Source organism: Mycteria americana, chromosome 15 (assembly GCF_035582795.1).
Source record: "Mycteria americana isolate JAX WOST 10 ecotype Jacksonville Zoo and Gardens chromosome 15, USCA_MyAme_1.0, whole genome shotgun sequence".
NCBI lineage: Eukaryota > Metazoa > Chordata > Aves > Ciconiiformes > Ciconiidae > Mycteria > Mycteria americana.
In genome coordinates, this window is record NC_134379.1 from 10,239,995 (window position 1) to 10,258,118 (window position 18,124).

Here is an 18,124-nt window from a genome sequence, read left to right on the forward strand (position 1 = left end):
GGCAATTAAAACACAGCAGCGTGTCAGATTCTGCCTGCGGGGATGCTGCTGTTCCTGTATCCCTGTGCTGCTTGAAGCCAACAATAGCGGCGGCAGCAGCTCAGGGAAACTGAAAACTCAAGGCAAGCAGGATGGATGCACCTGCCTGCCCCTCCAGATGTCCTACGGTAAATCAGCATCTGATGCTGGAAGTGTGCATAGGCACCCAGAGACGCACGGAAAAAGATTTCTAAGAAACAGGCCATGCCCCAGCTTTACAAACATCGAGACTGTTAATCTCAAGGCTTGATTTGAGCTGCACTTAGAAACACCTAGGGACAGAATATGTTTCCATACCTACTCTCTTGGGAATGTGAATGGTGACCACTGTTTTTGCGTATGAGCGTCATCAGTGCTCTTTCCCACACCATCCCTGGAAGGTCCCTGGGATCCCTGCAGAGATCCCCACTCCTTAGGCAGGGGAAAGAAGACCAGGGCTAAGAGACTTGCCCAAGGTCAAGCAGGCAGTCTGTGACAGAGAAGGAACTGGCTGCCCAGGTTCCCCAAGCACCAGGCTGCCACTCCAACGCTCTAGCCTCTCCTGAAGGCAGATAGAGGTTTACTCCAATGAAAGTTGAAGCACCTTTCAAGAGGACAATTATTAGTTTGCAAAACAAGTCCCTAAGGCAGGCAAGAATCAAAACCAAACACTGCACTGTGTCAAAAGCAAATCTATGCATTGCATGTCAGTGCAGCATCCCGTCTAGCCTCCAGATCTGAGAGACCTCTGTGATGTGAAGCTGCAGAAGTACACACACACAAACAGGCTGAGATCTGCTCCCTAGCTGACTTTCTCCTTGCCAGACAAACGAGTCATGGGCTCCCGCTGCACAGGGATGACTCAGTACATTATCATCACAACGAGACTCCGCACCAAGCCCAGCCATGTGTAAAAGGAAAGCGGGAGGACAGCATCACTGATGTCCCCACCCTACTTTTGGCCTTTAGCAGTAAAACTTCAACCACGTACACGCGATTTTTTGGGGTTTTGCTCTTAAAAGCACAACTAATGAACAATGGAATAAAAATGTCAAAATCACTTTGCTCCAGTGTTCCTTTTTCAAAAGTGAGATAACCCTACATTATCCTGTAGGCTTGTGATTTCACTGAGGGCTTGGACAGACAAGCCCAAAAGTCAGGGCTTCTGGCAACTAACGTGCCAGACTTTGCTCAAAAAAGTGACAGGGTGTACAGGCACATGACACCCATGCAATGAAGAATTAACATGGAGGAGCTTAAGCTGCTTCCTGCTTCTTTAGGAACATCCCAGGTGCTTTTTTGGGGTACAGGAGACCCTATGACCAAAGCTCACCTCTGCTGTGTCTGGACATCCATGACCAAGGAGATGTAACCCTCAATGAGAGAAAAGGAGAAAAAGCGAATATGTCCCGAGTCTTCGTTGCCCACCACCGAGTCTTTTACTCTGAAGAAACAGAAGAGAACAGCATTAACTGTGGCTAGAAGAGCAAAGGAAGGCTTTTAAAGCAGACATAGGCAGTGAAACCAGAAATGTTCACACACTGACTTAGGGAAGTGACACTGAATCCTGTCACATTATACTGCTTTTCATTTTTTTGATTTTGCAGGGGAAAAAAATGCCAGTCGCCACAAATGACAAACTCTCCTAACCCTGCCCCAAGGTCCTCTCGCAGGAGGCTGCGGGCCAGGAGCCACAGGCACCGACGGGCAGTAGCCCAGCCAGCTGTACATCCGCTGGTCACATGTGGATATGCAGCACATCGATCATGTTGCTATTCTTAGCTTAAATCTGAAAAGGCCCAGCTTTCCAAAGCCAGTGGATGTCTTTGGGCACCCTCAATCTCCTATTTGGCTTCCACCTGTCAGGACAACCTGTCAGGACAACTCTTGAGCCTGTGAAACCTCACTCCCTAACTGCAGAGCACTGCAGCAGCATAAGGCTGGGGCAGATCCCTGGGCATCCTGGAGGAGCAATGTGAATTTGTGCCTCCAGACACCAGCCACACCTCCCCTGGGAGCCTGTCTCCCTGCCGGGACCTACCCATTGGAGTAAAACATGACATCCATTAGGAGTGTAGCAACAGTGGGAAGGGTATCTGGATCCAGGCTGGTGACGCAGAACATATTACTCGGACTGGAAAGGGGATGAATGACAGGCCTCTGAACTGAAAGAGACACACACAGACACAGACAACTGTGAAGCCACATCTGCAGTAGGTTCATGTCCCACCAGAGGTGTTATCCGCGCACCGGCAGTGGCCGTAGAAAAAATTGACAGTGTTTGTAAGGAAGTTCCTCATTGCTGAAGCCCTGCTGGCTCTCAGACAGGGACTGAGGAGCCTGGGGACGACCTGCTCCTGGGGTGTTCTCCCCGGGGCACAGGGTGAGATCATCCCCAGTACCCTGCCCTGAAGGGGCACAGGTCAGCTCTCTGCTCGTAGGGGCTTTCAGGCCATTGGGTGCATCCACATAAGACAAGGGGCAAGCTAAAGGAGGTGCCAACACAAACTGAAAAGCAGAAATAAATTCAGGCTTTCCACCATTTAAAAGGCAGGGCTATGGAAGGCATTTCTCCGGCCGTGCTTGCTGGCAGTACACCCTCTTTCCCCTCCTTTCTGGGGGCCTATTTTGCCCCCTATAATATCTACAAAAATTAAAAACCAGCTGACGCGCAGCAGCTTGGCAAACGTGCTTGCAGCCAGCGGCTGAGAAGCAGCCGGTATTTAGGTGTGCAACTATTAAACACACCAACACAGCGAATTGCATACCTGTGCATAATCAACGTGCGTTTCACTGTGCCCTTCCTTCATGCTTTTTGTATAAGGCTCATTTTCTTAACCAAGATTATCTACAGCTATCAAGTGACGAGGCTGAGTGGCACTTCATAATAACTGATCCCTGCTTTGTTTGGCTATGGGCACAAAATTACACACAGGTGTGTAGGTAAACATATGTATTTAAATAGTTCCTCTTCCTATTGTGCCCTTTGCTTGATGCTTGTTCCTCTAGACTGGAAGCATCCTAAGGTTCTGGACAGCCCTGGGCTGACAGTGGCCTTGATCCTGACTGGTACTGAAGTGTGAAAGTCAAACAACAGTATTCTCTGTGCATCCATCGCTGCAATACTTAAACAAGCTTTTATATAAGCCATTTTCCTTTGAAATGTTGAAACATGGAAGTATGGGCTACAGATAATGTTATTTTTGCAAATGAAATGAATTGTATTTTAACCTGTCCTACAAAAGGCATGCCTCCTCTAGCAATGTGAAACTAGCATTAAAAGGTTTAAATTCAGCAAAGCTCATCAGCATTGCTCAGCACCTACTCAAATCCTTGGATGAACTGGGATAGACTCAGGCACGTGTTAAGATAGTTTATTATCTTACAACAGGATAAACATTCACCAAAATGTTGAAGGAAGGTAGGAGGCAGACTTTCACCCCCATGGGTCATGGAGACCAACTCCCTGGCAAGCTGAGCCCCTGCTGGTCCTTACCCAGTTTTGGTTTGACAAATCCATTCGTTATCCCAAGGTCATCGGCAGCCACTGTCTCCCCATTCACTACTCTGAGGATGGTGAACTCAGCAGCCAGCGTGTGCATCACGAAGGGCAGGTCTCGCTCACGTACCTGAAGTTGACAACAGGATTAGCTCCTGATGGTATGCACCAGAAGTGAGAATAGACTGCAGGGGAGGTTACGTACTCTCAGGGCACAGAAAAGTGGACACATCACTCCTGCTTGAACCAGGATAATACCATCTGTTTGTGTGTCTAGGGAAGCACATTTGGTGATATCACTGCAAATATCAGCAGGATTAAGCACCACAGTGCTTTTCATACTGTGGAAAGAGTGTGGAGACTTCTAAGAGGGAGATGTTTCAACTCTTTCTCAGCTTCTCTTCAAGAACTCAGCACTGCCAGTTCTTCAGCCTTGTTTACTAAGGAAATAAAGCTTATGTGGTCGTGCCCTGTGTGCCTGCACACACCTGTGTGTGAGACAGAAAGACAGTCTGTCTGTCTATCCCCAAAACAACTTTAGAGCCTCTTGGCCATCATCAGCTAACCTGACAGCAGACACTATGTTCCTCTAACTCTCAGAAAACCAATGTCTGAGTGATGGTGGGAAATGCTGCCAGTGCCTCCATTAAGGGAGAGACTGCAGTGTGGGCTCAGCACTCTCATTAGGCACCAGACAACCCATACCAACAAATGCCTCATCCCATGGGAAAAGCTCCTGAGATGTCAGAGAGCCGAACTACAAGGCACAGAGCTCTGAGGAAAGCAGAATTTGGTACTCTTGCCACTCCTCAAACAACTTGTTCCCAGAAACGTCATTGAAACGGCCCAGCTGAACTTTCATCTGGTGGCAGGTAACTCTGCCTGGTCCTCTCATGTCCTCTTACCAGGATGAAGTCCGTCTGATAGGTGGAGAGCATGAACACTGAGATGTTTTGGTCAGCTAGTGGTGCTATTACTGACTTGGCAATTTTGGTCACTCCAATGGGCTGGGAGCCGGAGAAGCCACCTCCACCAGACACCACGTTGAGGGCAAGCCATGTCGCATCGGCCACGCTCAAGTGTTCCGAGGAAGGGAGCTCTGCAAAGAGACAGAGGAGGACAGAGGTTTGTTTTAGAGGCAGAGCGAGCCAGGTCCACCATCTGGTCTGTATGTGGTTAGCACAGACCTCAGTGCAAGGAACAAGATGAGCCCACTTATCCAGCCAACCTCCTGGGCTTCCCATGCTGCTTCCAGGTTGGTACTGTGCTGCTTTTTAGATACACCAATTGCATCGACTTCCACTGCAGGATTCATACAGATTTTCAAGGACAACACTGGGAACTACATGAGCCTCAGCGATCTGCTAGGATGCCAGTGACCAGCACTGCCGACTTCCCCACGTGGAAACAGCCTGAGGTCTTCGACTTAACTCGACTCTCTTCTATCACACAATTTCTCCAAATACTTCACTCGAGCTTTTCTGGTCTCTTTTGTTTCCTTTTTCCTGCTCTAAACCCAAATTTTGTTCTCCTGGACTTGAGATGGATGTTGACGGAGCAGCCTGGGCACTAGCCCAAGACTTTGGAGATGCAGAGCAGGCACCCTATGCATCTTCAGGCTGCTGCCTCCATCTCTAAAAGCAGAAGACAAGAGCTGCACAGCTCTGTAAGGGATGGATGGCGTAACATATACGTTAGAGATTACAAGGTGATCGCATACTAAGATAATGGAAATATTTTTAAGAATAACCCCAGTTCCATTCCATTTGCTTTTAGTCTAGTGTCGTTAAGTAGTTAAAAATCTGCAGCTCAACATTTAATACAAATTATTAACTGTTTTAAAGAAACCTTACTGTATTAACAGCCCGTAAAACCAGACACGGACTCTGGCATAAAGGCATAAACTCCTCTAAGATTCTCTGGACTTTGGATTTTGGTTTGGCAAATTATAGAAACAAACAGTTCAGACCCAGATCCAGACTTACAAATGCATAATCCCAGTTAAATCTACTTGGCGTAAGGAACCTGACCTCAGATGCAGATCCAGCCAGCAAAGACATAGCGAAGGTCCCACTGGAAACCTACACACTTTGCTTAGAGGTTAGATGCAGCCCAGCAGTCCGAAAGCATAAATCCCAGTATTGCTGCTCTTGCAGTCAGCACCCTGGCACCGTAGGCAAGCCACTTCATGTCTCCATACCCCTGTTTCCTACTCTGTCCACCCACTCCTGGCTCCTCCATACAGTATCCTTTCCTTCTCCTTCAGCGAGACCTTTGGGAGCTGTTCCTGTACAGCTCCAGACACCATGTAATAAATTCATAACCTCACACCCTCTGAATCCCCAGGCACCCCTGCTGTGAGACAACGACAGCGCTGAAAACCCAAAATGAACTGAATAACAAATACTGGTCGTTTTGCTCTCCTCAATAACCTCAATTGTGTGTGGCATGAAAATAACCCTGAGCAAACACACTGCAAACAGTGGGGACACTGAGGGTTCTGCTTCTGCATTTTGATGTTTAGCTTCATAGGCCAATGTTTCTTTTTTACTGAATAATCAGAGCTTACATGGAATGAAAACTAGACACCAGGGAGAGTGGGTAAGTTTATGCATTAATCAACAGCATGTTACCTCAGAGAGACCAGTGCAAGTTGCTTGCAGAAAATTATTGCAGCAAAATACCGTTTTCTGATCAGACAGCCCTTTGCATCAGAAAAGCACCCCCAAAACAAAGCTTACTACATCAATTGGCATGGAGAAGCTAGGGCTCAAAACAACTGCTGCTGATCTAATAAGCAGCTGACGTCTTTTTTTCCTTTATTCCCACCTCTGCTCCTTGCCTGTGAAATAAATAAGAAGAAGGAGGAAAAAAAAAAAAAAAGATGTGTTCCTTCTTTGGACATGTATTTGCTCCCTGGCAGCACGGAGCAGGCAGGCGCAGGCGAGGCCACCTGCACGTCATCGGTATTTACGCTTCCATTTCCCACATCCCAAAGCCATTAAAGCAGCCAGGCAACTAAATCACAGAAAGGTCAAGTGACACCTTTCCTCTCTGCAAACTCATCCCCAAAAGCCTCTGGCAGCGCGGCTGCCCCGGTAACTGTGCCAGCTGCGCAGGATGCACGCGCAGCTCCGCGTGCTCCAGGGTCCTGCGCTCGCCGACCCGTCCCACCCGCAGCGGGCACGTCCCAGATGTGCCCAAGGCCCCTGACGCCTCATTACCAGCAGCGAGAAGAGATCACAACTCATTTCCCTCTCTACAAACAGAGTGGGTGATGTTCCTGCTTTGTACAGGTGACGTGGGCCTGGCTGCAGTTCATTAAATACCAGTTTAAATACTATTTTGGGTCAGGGATGTGATGGAAGATGCAGTATTTCACAGTGGACAGAGGCATTATCGCATTTCACTCCGGCAGCAGCAGTGCTGGAGGAGCTGCCCCAGGAAGACCTCGTCAACCTCCTCCTCAAGGGGCAGGAAGGCTGATTTGCCCGTTGCATTTGTAATTACTGGAAAGCGTCGATCATGTTTGATTTTCTGTGTTTAACAGGCCCTATGAAGTGTGACGGGGGCCATTGCATTTGCTTAAGTAACCCGCTTCTCATAATTCAATTAACTTTGCAAAAAATATATAGAAAGTGACTGAAATACCGATTTTGGACACTGTTTCCACTAGGCAGCCAGATGGAAAAGTACAGCCCAAATTTTAATGAAACAAACCCAGGCTAGAGGCTCAACAAATTCATCTAAATAGCATCAAATAAGCCACGTGGGAAGGCGCTTTGCCCAGGAAGCTGTTAAATGCAGTAAACCCAAGGAGAACTGAAAACACCAGACGTAACATTAACGCAGACTCAGTGAGGCAGAATAAGGTAATAAATAAAGAGCAAAATGAGGAATTGGCCATGTTTCAGCACCAACCCACCAAACCCACCATCTCCACCACTTGCCCCACAGGACAGCAGAGCTCCTGACACCCCACAGCTTCCACACCGCAGCACCCCGTCCTCGCACTGCGAGATCGGCACAGAAATCTCTCTGTTGGGCTCTCAAGATCCTCTTGCAACTGGTTTATCAGGGTGCAGGTCACTCCTGCTTCTGACCACAGGGGACATCTCACCTCTGGCTGAGAAGGACCTCTAAGAGGTCAGAGACTTGGGCTTTGTTTATTATAATCAGGGTCTTTGTTTTGAATTTGCATTGGGGTGAAGCCTTTAGATTTTTGTGGTTTTGCTGCGTAACACTGTGCAGACCTGCTGCCAGGAGCAGGCACCCAGGAGCGGTTCAGCTGCCCGCAGGCTCCGTAACCATCGTTTGCTGCCCGTCATCACAACATCACTAGCAAGCAGAGGAGGCTCACAGACTCCAGATGTCATTTCATCCACGGTAGCTGGCATGGAACCCCACCAACCTACGCAAGATGTGATCGTCCTGACAGCCCAAGCACAGCACTCATCTCACGTATGATTTTGCCTGGCAGTGCAATGCTAGGTGCCAATTGCTGGTGGGCTCCAATAGCCCAAGGTACCGCTTTCCGTTGGCACAGCGGTCTTCTCTCATCCAAAATTCTCCCCGCTGCATGAAATCTGCAGTGCCATGAAGCAGTCAGACAGATGCCCCGTGGGACACAGCATGGGACACAGCACCCCCCAAGGGAGATATTAAACAAATGCCAATCCCTGCTCAAACCAAACCCTACAAACACGTGTCAAATAAGGTTTAGGGCATGAGCTAAACTGCTTATTCACACCATTAGTGATTTAAAAGGTCAGAGGTGTCTGTCCGGAGCCTCACTGGCCCATTTGGCAGGTACAGTTGAAGCAAAGGATTCTCCATGGCACACGTCATCCTGGGATGTGAAGTCGGTGAGTATCACATCGGCTGTAATTGGCTCCTGAGCTCAAATAATCAATACCATTTCCAGTGAGGACAACAAACGTTGGCTGAAACCCAAATAAGGACTGAATTGCTGCTGCCGGAGCACTACGAGATGCTGTAAGCGCTGCGAGCTGGTGCTCCACGCGGCACTCTTAAAATACCTTTGGGAGGATGCCGGCCAGATGATAAGCTTCCAGCTCATGGGTCTTTGCAAGCAGCCAAGGTGGCCACAGAAAGCAGGGGCGGAAAATCTCCTGGTTTACAGGCCTGACCAAAGAGTCAGCCTGACATTGTGGGTCTGTGTAACGGTGGGAAAACAGCAACATTTTTCTGCCTTTGTTTTCCACCCTGGGGACCCCTCAGCCTCATGCACCCTGTACGGCCAGAGGCAAAGCACTGGGAGAGAGTCCTCCTGCTCTGGAGGAGCGCTGGAAAACATGCAAGATGCTCTGAGAAAGTGCAACACCACCAGAACTTTTTTTCCCCCTTTCTGTATCTAATTTAAATGGGTTCGAATTTCTCATAAAAGGGTTACAGTTAAGGGGGGGATAACTGGAAAACGCACAGTTCCACGGCAGAAATACACCTCACCTACCCACATTGATATCTGGATCAGTGCTGGGCAAAGCACTGCCAACCCGAGACTTACTCCTTTCCTCCAAAAGAATACACAGAGCTGTTTTCTGCGGACCTCGTTCCAACTTAACGGCAATCAGATACTGACTTGAGGACACCTATCAGCTTTCAAGTGAAACTGTAGATCTATGATGGATTTATTGTCGTGCTTGGAGAGAAATGAAGGTGCTCAGCTGGTTTGTTTCTTTGGTGTGGTATGCTGGATCATCTCCTAAGCACTTATCTTCACTCAGTACACACATTTTTGCATTATAGCAGCGTACTCTGGGTGATGTGCTACTCCTTGATTTGTTCTGGTACTCTGAATGAACCAATTGCTCATTCAATTCATCATTACAGGACTTATGTTTGCAGCCACGGCTAACTCCAAATGTTAAAAAATAATGAAATGAAAAAATACTGTGGATTTTTTGACCAGCCTTCTGGCTTTAGATCCCTTACGCTGTACTTATTTCACCTTTTATAGCCTCTCTCTGCAAAAACGACAGCTAGACTCTTGCTTGTATTAAAAAGATAGCGAAAAAGGCTCCTGCAATAGCAGGACTCCAATGGTGAGGCATTAAAAATAAAAAAAAGCACCGCCAACTGCAAAATTCATGATAAATTGGCAGAGCTGTTGCCAATGCCTCTATGTGGCTGCACAGTTTATGTATATATATTTTTAATAGGATTTTTATGTTTATTAAAGGGTTCTCTTCCCACTGCCCAGCGGAAGCTTTTCATTGCTCTGCAGTTTTACAATCCCATCTTATAATGAAGTGAGGGATTATCTCAGGTCGTAAAGCCCGATCCAAAGCCCGGGCGTCTTTCTGACTTCTCCGTCGGCTTTATCACGCAGCCACTGAGGAGGGGCTGGAGAGGCCACCGGGTGCTGCAGCTGGGTGCTGCCGGGAAGCGTGCCATGGCCGAAGCATCAACGGGCCCACGGGGAGCTGGGCTGCCCAAGGTAGGTTTCTAGCACCCACTGGTGTGGTTTCCCTGACGTCTAATAAAGCGCATGCGTTTGAACTGGATGTCTCTGCTCAGAAAACTTTTTAGGAATTTTTTATCCTTGAGGGCACCATGGAAACTGGCCACATGAGCTCAAAATCCTGGGGGGAGGAGAGTGGGAGGAGGATAATCACCTGAGCTTCATCTCTTTTGCAAAATCAGGCTAGGTAAACATTTCTTTAACGTTAGGAAATGGAGCACTCTGTTTCTCTCACTTTCAGAAAGCCGTGCGAAAGCGGATAAAGCAGGGTAAAGATGTCATTTATCAGTTTCTATAGTGTGCTAAAATCCAGAAAGAGCTCTGAAGCTGGTCCAACGCCCAGCTTTGTGCATCCCAGTCCTCACTACTCTGGAAGCACGAGGGTTATTCCTGCAGGATGCCCCATTTCTCGCTTTGCTCTGCTGCAAGGACAAGCCGAAGTGATCCACCACTGTGCTTCCCCCACGGGGACCCCACCGGGGCAGCAGAAACGTCTTGGGGATGTTACAATGCAAATCATAACCTTTCAGAGGATGCAAATACCCTTTCTTTTCGCCTCAAAACATACACCCTGCCAGCTTCACACTTAATAACTGGGAGCAAAGACTTTTGCTGCTGCACAAATTCTGAACAAGCCCCACAGGCAGTCTGCAGCGCGGTGCGAGATGGCTGCCAGGCAGAAAGTCCTTGGTGTCGGTTTGATTCGAGTGGCACAGCGCACTCCCACACCAAGGGACTTATCTAAGCACAATAGCCGGGCGAGATGAAAGCACACCACTTGGCTTCATGTTGGGAAACATGATGATTAGGTCCAAAAAGTTAATGCTTTTGTGCACAAGAGAGGAAGAAAATCCCACAGCTCTGATTCAGCTGAAATCATCTCACACGCCAACAAGCTTGAGCTCGTCCTGGGAAGACGTCGGCGCGCTCACAACCAAGCAGCTTTTGCAATTTTTTCCATTTATGCTAATGATTTGGTCAGCTGCCACCCTCTTCAGAGGGCAATAACGGAGAGACGGGTGCCAGAGGCAAGCACAGAAGACATCCCCGCGAGCACGAGTCGCGACATGAGGAGCGCGATGCCTCCAGCATCGCATCTCTGCCCCGCAGCACGCGCTCTGGCTCAGTCTCAGAGGCATGAGCCAGCAGCGAGACATCTCATCCAGCGGCACATCAGGAATTTTTAAAGCGCTGGTAGCTCCAAATGTTCATTAGATACCAAGCACTATTGGCAAATGGGACGGCAGGTTTCTCCAGGATCACAGCGGACCATCAAACTTCAACTTTTGTCTCTTTTATTGCTCTTCTTTGTGCATCCCAAATTTGTTCCTGATGGGATGCCCGGACACCTCTGCAGGGCTGGATCCACAGCTGGGGAACCTCGCCATCTCTAACTGCGTGCTTCTGTCTCTTTGACATTTTCTCCTAACAGAGCATGCAAAACTGAGTTTTTTTATTCCAAACTCCCTCAACAGGGAAGCTGTGAAACCTGTCATCTCATTTTCCTATTTAGGTATTAACCCACTCACAAAATTGTCAAAAGAACATTGTTAGGTTCATAAACTCAAACACTCTGCAGTGAGGAAATGACAGCTTGACATTTTATATATTTAACCTCAATGTTTCTGTGCCTCAGTTTCCTCTCTATAAAGTGGGTACAAACCCCCCCATTTCTTCTAAATCTCGCTCTCAAGAAACAGCCGACCTGTTTAGCTGAGGTCTATACACAATTCACAATTGAAGCATTTCACAGTTAATGCAAAAATCAGCACTAGGCAGACAAGCAGCATGGAAAATTTTTGCCCAAAGAGTCTGGCAAAGATTTAAGTGTCTGAAAACAGGGTGAGAGTGGAAGGGACTGGGAAGTTTTGCTCTGGCCTCTTTGAGCACCTTTCCTTCATCACTGAGGGAGGAAGCTGTTAGCGCTGTCCTGGGGATATTAAGGTAGGTTTGAAAGGCAAAGGTCTCTCACTTTCCACTATCAAGACCATAAAAGACAGACAGACAAGAGAGACGGAGGGAAAGAAAGAAAAAGAAAACAAGAAGGAAGCAAGCAAGGAAGCACTCTAAGAAAAAACAAGCACCTGCCAAAGTCGCAGCCCCTGAGCTCTGGGCAGCCAGCGCTCGCACAGCTCCCAGCATGGACCAGCTCCCCCCAGATCCGCACCTCCGAGGAGTGCTCCCCAAAGCACGCCGAGCGACGCAGCCATCTTTCCTCACCTCTCACAGGAAATTTGTCTTATACCGGTCCTTGTCTGCTGTTACAGATTTTCTTTCCATTACAGATTAACTAAATCTAAAAGGCTATTTATGGGTTTACATTAGAATGGGCGAACATACCCAGTACAATTTTCTCATGTTTTCCTGACAATTCAATTCATACTCTACCCACTGTAATGACCAGTTTGAATTTCACACTATTCATGTGAATAGGACAAATTACATACACAGGGAATTATACACAGTGACCGCAGGTCCCATGTCCATCTGACAGAAACTACTGTTATTACTCACAAGCAAGGGAGTTCTCCAAGCCCTTTGCTGGAGGGAAATTATCACAGAATCACAGAATCGTATAGGTTGGAAAAGACCTTTAAGATCATCGAGTCCAACCGTAAACACATTCAATTATAAACACATATTCATTATAAACACATTCACCTCACCTTTACTTTATAAAAATTGGGAGACTCAAAAACCTGCTTCCGAGAGCACCAAGGTCACTTGGGGCATTTCTTCAGGCCCCATTCTCAAGAGAGAGAAATAGCTCCTAACCAGAGACATCGAGTGATTTAATACTGAATATTTCCAGCCGCCTCAGGAGCTACTGGAGGGACTGTGTCAGCTCAGCCAGATCCACCGAAGATTCACTGGTCCCATAAACAATTTGCAGGGGCATGTGAATATTCTGAATTTTCAAAACAGCTGGAAACTTTTTAGGTAAAGTACCTACTTTTTCTAACCAGCCCCGTCCAGTATCGCATACAACACAACCATTTCTGCAGGCGCTACAATCAAGCAGCTCTCTAGCAAGGCCTTTATAAAAACTTTGTAGAGAAGGGAGGGTACACCGCCGCGCAGCTTCTCCACTGTTATACATCTGCCCACGTATCTGCACAAAGTAGGAAAGTCTTTCTGACAGCACTGGAGCCGTCATACTCAAAGATGGAGAAGTCAGTGTATTTTTACCATTTACGGTGCAGTTACAAGAAGACATCCCAGGCACGACGTCCATGCCCCGGGATGATGCAGGAGGACAGTTTGTTGCTGCGTCTCTTCGCCTATCCAGGAACACGTGCATCCCTTTCTCAGCAGATGCCAAAGGGATCCTCACCTCTGCTGACAGGGACGCAGCCTACGTGGATTTTGAGGAATGAGATGAAGTAAGACGCTGAGGGGTGGCACCTTCCTGGAAAGTTTACTAGCTAGTCCATTAAAATCAGCAGAAGTGGCAATGTATTTACACTAGTTCCAGAGCTTGGGAATGAGTACGTGCTAATTAAAATTACTCTTTCTGCTCAGCGCATCCTCAACTGCATTTGTACAGAGCAGAGATGACGCCATGTGGCCGACCTATTTACACCTCCGAGTCCCCTGCTCATCCCCATCCCTGTTTCCCAATTAAGGGTGCAGACAGAAATTTGGGCTAGTTCCAGCAATCAAATGCGCCTGGCACACCACTGGGACTGAAGAGACAAACCAGTGACTTTTACCCAACATAAGCTGTTCAGGATCTCTCTGCTGCCTGAAAACAGGCAAGCAGAGCAACCTGAAAAGCCCATTCCTGGGGAAGAGCTAAAATAAAGTGATTGTGACTGGAGCCTGCTGTGAATGCAAAAAGCCAGCAAAAGCCAGGTTAAAACTGTCTGCTGCTTCTTCTGACCTTAAGAAGCAGAGGCAAGAAGCGTGCTGCGTTCAGAAACGCACCCGTTCCTGCGCAGCCTCTCGGTCTCTGGCCCGGGCACGTTACGCGTTCCTGGAAGCAAAAAGGCAGACAGCCCACGATGCACATGCGCCTGAGCACACAGCAGGTCCAACCCAGCGCTGCTGCTTAATTCAGGCTTGGCCAGAACTGGAGTGCTCCACAGCCCGGCAATGCCCACCAGCTCCGCACAGCCCCAGCCAGCTGCGGGCCCACGTCCCCCCATCATAACGAAGGCACCGTTATAGCTGTATATAGAGTATAGCGCAGACATCTCCCGCGCTTGTTAAAGAGAAGGCATGGCTGAGAGCTTGTAAATGATGTAACTCAAAGATAATCATGGCACTGCAGATAGAGGATCGAAAGCTTCTAGAAGATGTGCTGTCGCTGAGGATATCAGCTCCTTGGGGCTTTTGCTGGCTCCCCAGCTGGTCCTGGTCACTGAAACACTGGTGGCTGCAAGAGTGATTTTAACACTTTGCTATTTTCTTGCAGGGATAGGGCTCGCTCTCTACACCCTAGGCCTCTGTCAGCATGGGCTACATTTCTGCCACGTGCTCAGCATACAGATCTAGAAAGCAGAGCCAGAATTAAAGAGCAGCTGACCGCCAAGGTGGTGAAGAAAAAGCGCAGCAGACGAAGTTCTCCCACTGCACCCTGCCTTGCTGGTTTTGACCCAAACGACCTAGATGTTGACAGATGCCCTTCCAAGTTGGAGATGTGGGCCCCTTCCTCCCTGCAGCACCCCGGGCCTGTGGACATGGTGTTTGCACTTAGTGGAAACATAGCAGGAGCTGCCTATGGCAGGGAGTCCTCCAGCAGAACACAGCTCACTTGTACAAGCGTGCTCCTGGATTTGGTGACTATCCAAATCACCACTGAACAGCAAGCAAATATTTGCACAAGTTCACAGAAGATTTTTAGGGAAGAAAGGAGCAATGATATTTAAAAGACGAATACAGTATGCTGCAGGTAGGAAGATTTTTGTAATTGAAAATATGTGCTGAGGGGCTGGGGAGCCTACATAATGCGAACTTTCATCAATATTCAGAAAAATAACTGAAATATGTTTCTTCTTATTCCCACTGTTTATTTCTCTTTTAAATATGGGGGAATTAGAGTATTTATCAACTACATGTTGGAAAACATGAAACTGTTTGCTGATTTCCCACAGCATTTTAGCACTGGTGTTTCCTGGAGCAGATAGTTCTCAAGATAAATACTCTTCTGGCTGCAGCAACAGCATCTCTCTTTCTTCCAGACTTTTTTATACTCCTTGCCCAGCTGGCTGCTGGCTTAGGGGTAAGTAGAGCTGCAGGCTGTTTCACAGATGCCCTGTCCCTGCCAGAGACAGACTGCATGCAGAGATGTTGGGGCAGTGGCACGGGTTGCAGCGTTGCAGAGGGATGCTGTGAGTCCATCACAGTGGTCTGGCCCCAGCAGAAAGGGCTTACCTGCCTTACTCTGCCACTAGCTTGTGAGGTGACCTGGAGCGCATTGTGCCCTCTCCCTTACCTGTATTTCCCTTCCACATTAAGGATTTGGTTTCTAAAGTCCTTCTCTCTTGCAATGCGTATGTGAAATATTGGCAGCACAGAGCATTGTGGTTCCTGGGTGTTAACAGTAATAGCACCAAAAATAAGCTCAGGAGATGGGACTTGGCCACCCATCCTGGCGCACTTAAAGGAAGCGGCTCCCCTTTATTTGTCTCCTGCTATTTGCATTGCACGCAGTTTTCCCAAAGCCACCTGTGTCCGCAGCACTGTGGCGCTCGGAGCCATCCCCAGCAGTGCCTGTGCCACTAAGGTGAGGGGTCTCCATGCCTCCTCTTTCACTCTGAAGTAGGAAAAACAGCAACAGCTGCAGAAATCCAAGCAGTTGCTTTTTTCTCCCTCCATTAGGCTCCAACCTACAACCAAAACAAGTAACTCCTTTGGTCTGCATCTGGAGAACAGCTGGATCCCCTTGCATTAACGAAAGGCCAGGATTTCCCAGGGGGGAAAGAATGTGTTTGCAATGCAAGTTTCCTTTGCAGGAGATAGATCTTCAGCCGTGTGAAGCACAATATATTTCCTTTAAAATCAGCAAATATTCCTCCCAACCTCACCTTCCCCATCTTCAAGCAAAGAATTAGTGCCCCTGTGTCAACCCGACGGAGAGCTGAACTCAACAACCACTAAGTGCTGCACTGCAGCCTTCCAGGCGCTGCAGGCAGAGGCCAGAAATACTACCTGGAGTCTCCGCTTGTCCCACACCAACCACTGATAATACCCGAGCAGTGACATGTTCTGCTGCACATCCACCAGACCTGCTGCAGCCCAAGCCGCTTCACCAGAGGCACCCAGCACAAATCTCTGAAGACCCACGTGAACTCATGCGCCCAACTCTTTCCCTTCCCTGGCTCACTATTTAGTATGTGATGAGTGTACGCACTGGGCTTTGCAGGGATTTTGCTGCTACGACCGTTTTCCCCTGGCCCCCTGGAAGCCCCCAGACTGACTGTGGTCCTCAGCCTGAGCCTGAAATGAAGGTTGTGGCAAGAAGAAAAGCCTGGTGAAGCTGTGGCCCCGGCAGGTTTTGCTGTTCCTGGCAGTGCTGCTGTGGTGCCATGTTCTGCCACCACTTGAAATGCAGAGAGAGTCTTGTGTGCATCCTGGGGCACGTCCAGAGCCACAGACATGGCTAAGGCAGAGAAATGAATGAGAAAGGCCATTTTTAACATTCGAGTGGGTCTCTGATATACAGCAATGCTAGAGCAGGGCTCTGCAAGGCAAGTACCTTTACATGAAAATGTAAAGCTCCCCAACTTTTGAAGTTGTTTTTCTAAATGCTTCCCTCCCCTTGTTCCAGTTAAAAGACATGGAGTAGAAGACATCTTTCTGGGAGATGTTCCGGATACACACTGCTGAGTCAGACCAGAGGCAGTTTCAATGGCGTGCAACGACAGACGATCACACGGGTCCATTTTTTGGGCGTTCCCATCTCGCTCTGAGACTACAGAATGGATCCAAAGCACTGGCCGAGCAATTACATCAGTTTAAAAGGGACTTTTAGGGCAGTACAGACATATCTGCATGTCTGCGGGCAAACCAGACAGAAACCTGGGAGTGCTGGCTACCCAACCCATCATCACAAGGACGATACCTGTTTGTCACTTGTCATCTGAGCCCATCATCATAAAAACCAAAGACCCTTCCCGGCTGCCAGCCACGCAGACCAGCTGAGCTCTGCTCTGTCCCTGTCTCCTGCCAGTTCCAGGCACGCAGGTGACACAGGATGGTGCTGGGAAAAGGATTCACAGCAGCTCAGTTTCCAGTTTGGGAGATTTTTCTTTCTTTATACCTCCCCTTTCCTACTTTATCTGTGAACCTGTGGATAGACAGAAGGGATATTTCAGTACTTTGTTTGAACTGGGAAAATCTTTCTTTGGCTGGGAGGTGCTGAACTATTCCAGAGGTGTCATCAATCTTCACCATTTCTGGAAAGCTAAGTGCGCAGGTGTGAGGGCTGCACAGGCTCACTCAGGCAGGTGTTTTTGAAACAGCAGCACGAGAAACGCTACCTTTTCTACAGATGAAGTCCGTCAAGCTATGGCTTAGCGTGCACGAGCCAGCATCCCTCCAAAGGCACGGTGCGAGGCACTGGCAGAGAGCAAACCTTCCCCTCCTGCCAAAGCGACAGATCTGTCAGAGGGATGGGATTTACCAGCCAGCCCGGGACTGCAAATAGTGCAGACATCCCCCCGCCTCCCACCTGCTTACACGCACGCCTTAGAGTTGTCCTCCACCTCTTACCCAGCTGGGCTGCAGCGTTCCGTAAAAAGGGGTCTGAGCCACAGGCACCTTCTCTGACCCTGTAAAGAAAGGGCTACATTTCTGGAGGGAGATAGGTATTATGTTATACTTCACTTCTCAAAATCTGCTTATGATTCAGGGGTAGACAACTGCTATGCATTTCTACTTATACACACACACCACCTGGAGACAAGACTGCTCCCAGAAAGGGGATGCAAAGCTCATTCTGCACTTCATTCACCGACGCCGCTGTCCCGGAGGGGTGCACCTCCCTGCGTGCAGCCCCACGAGCACCGGGCTGCGTGCCCCCCTTTGCCCCCTGCCCTGCTCCCTGCCCAGAGCTGCCACGCCAACCTTGCCCTCTTCCCTGGTTAGCACAACCACCGCTGGTTTTATTTAAAGGGTAC

The 18,124-nt window shown here is 48.5% G+C and overlaps 1 protein-coding gene across 1 annotated transcript in view; it reads right to left on the bottom strand.

The window, feature by feature from the left end:
• Window positions 1–18,124, bottom strand: part of CASTOR2 (cytosolic arginine sensor for mTORC1 subunit 2) — a 125,929-nt gene that overhangs the window by 6,336 nt on the left and 101,469 nt on the right. The window contains exons 3-6 of the mRNA XM_075518459.1: window positions 4,423–4,616; window positions 3,515–3,647; window positions 2,060–2,183; window positions 1,352–1,462 (exon numbers count right to left, since the gene is read on the bottom strand). Coding sequence (XP_075374574.1) covers window positions 1,352–1,462; window positions 2,060–2,183; window positions 3,515–3,647; window positions 4,423–4,616 — 562 coding nt within the window. The remainder of the gene's footprint in view (window positions 1–1,351; window positions 1,463–2,059; window positions 2,184–3,514; window positions 3,648–4,422; window positions 4,617–18,124) is intronic.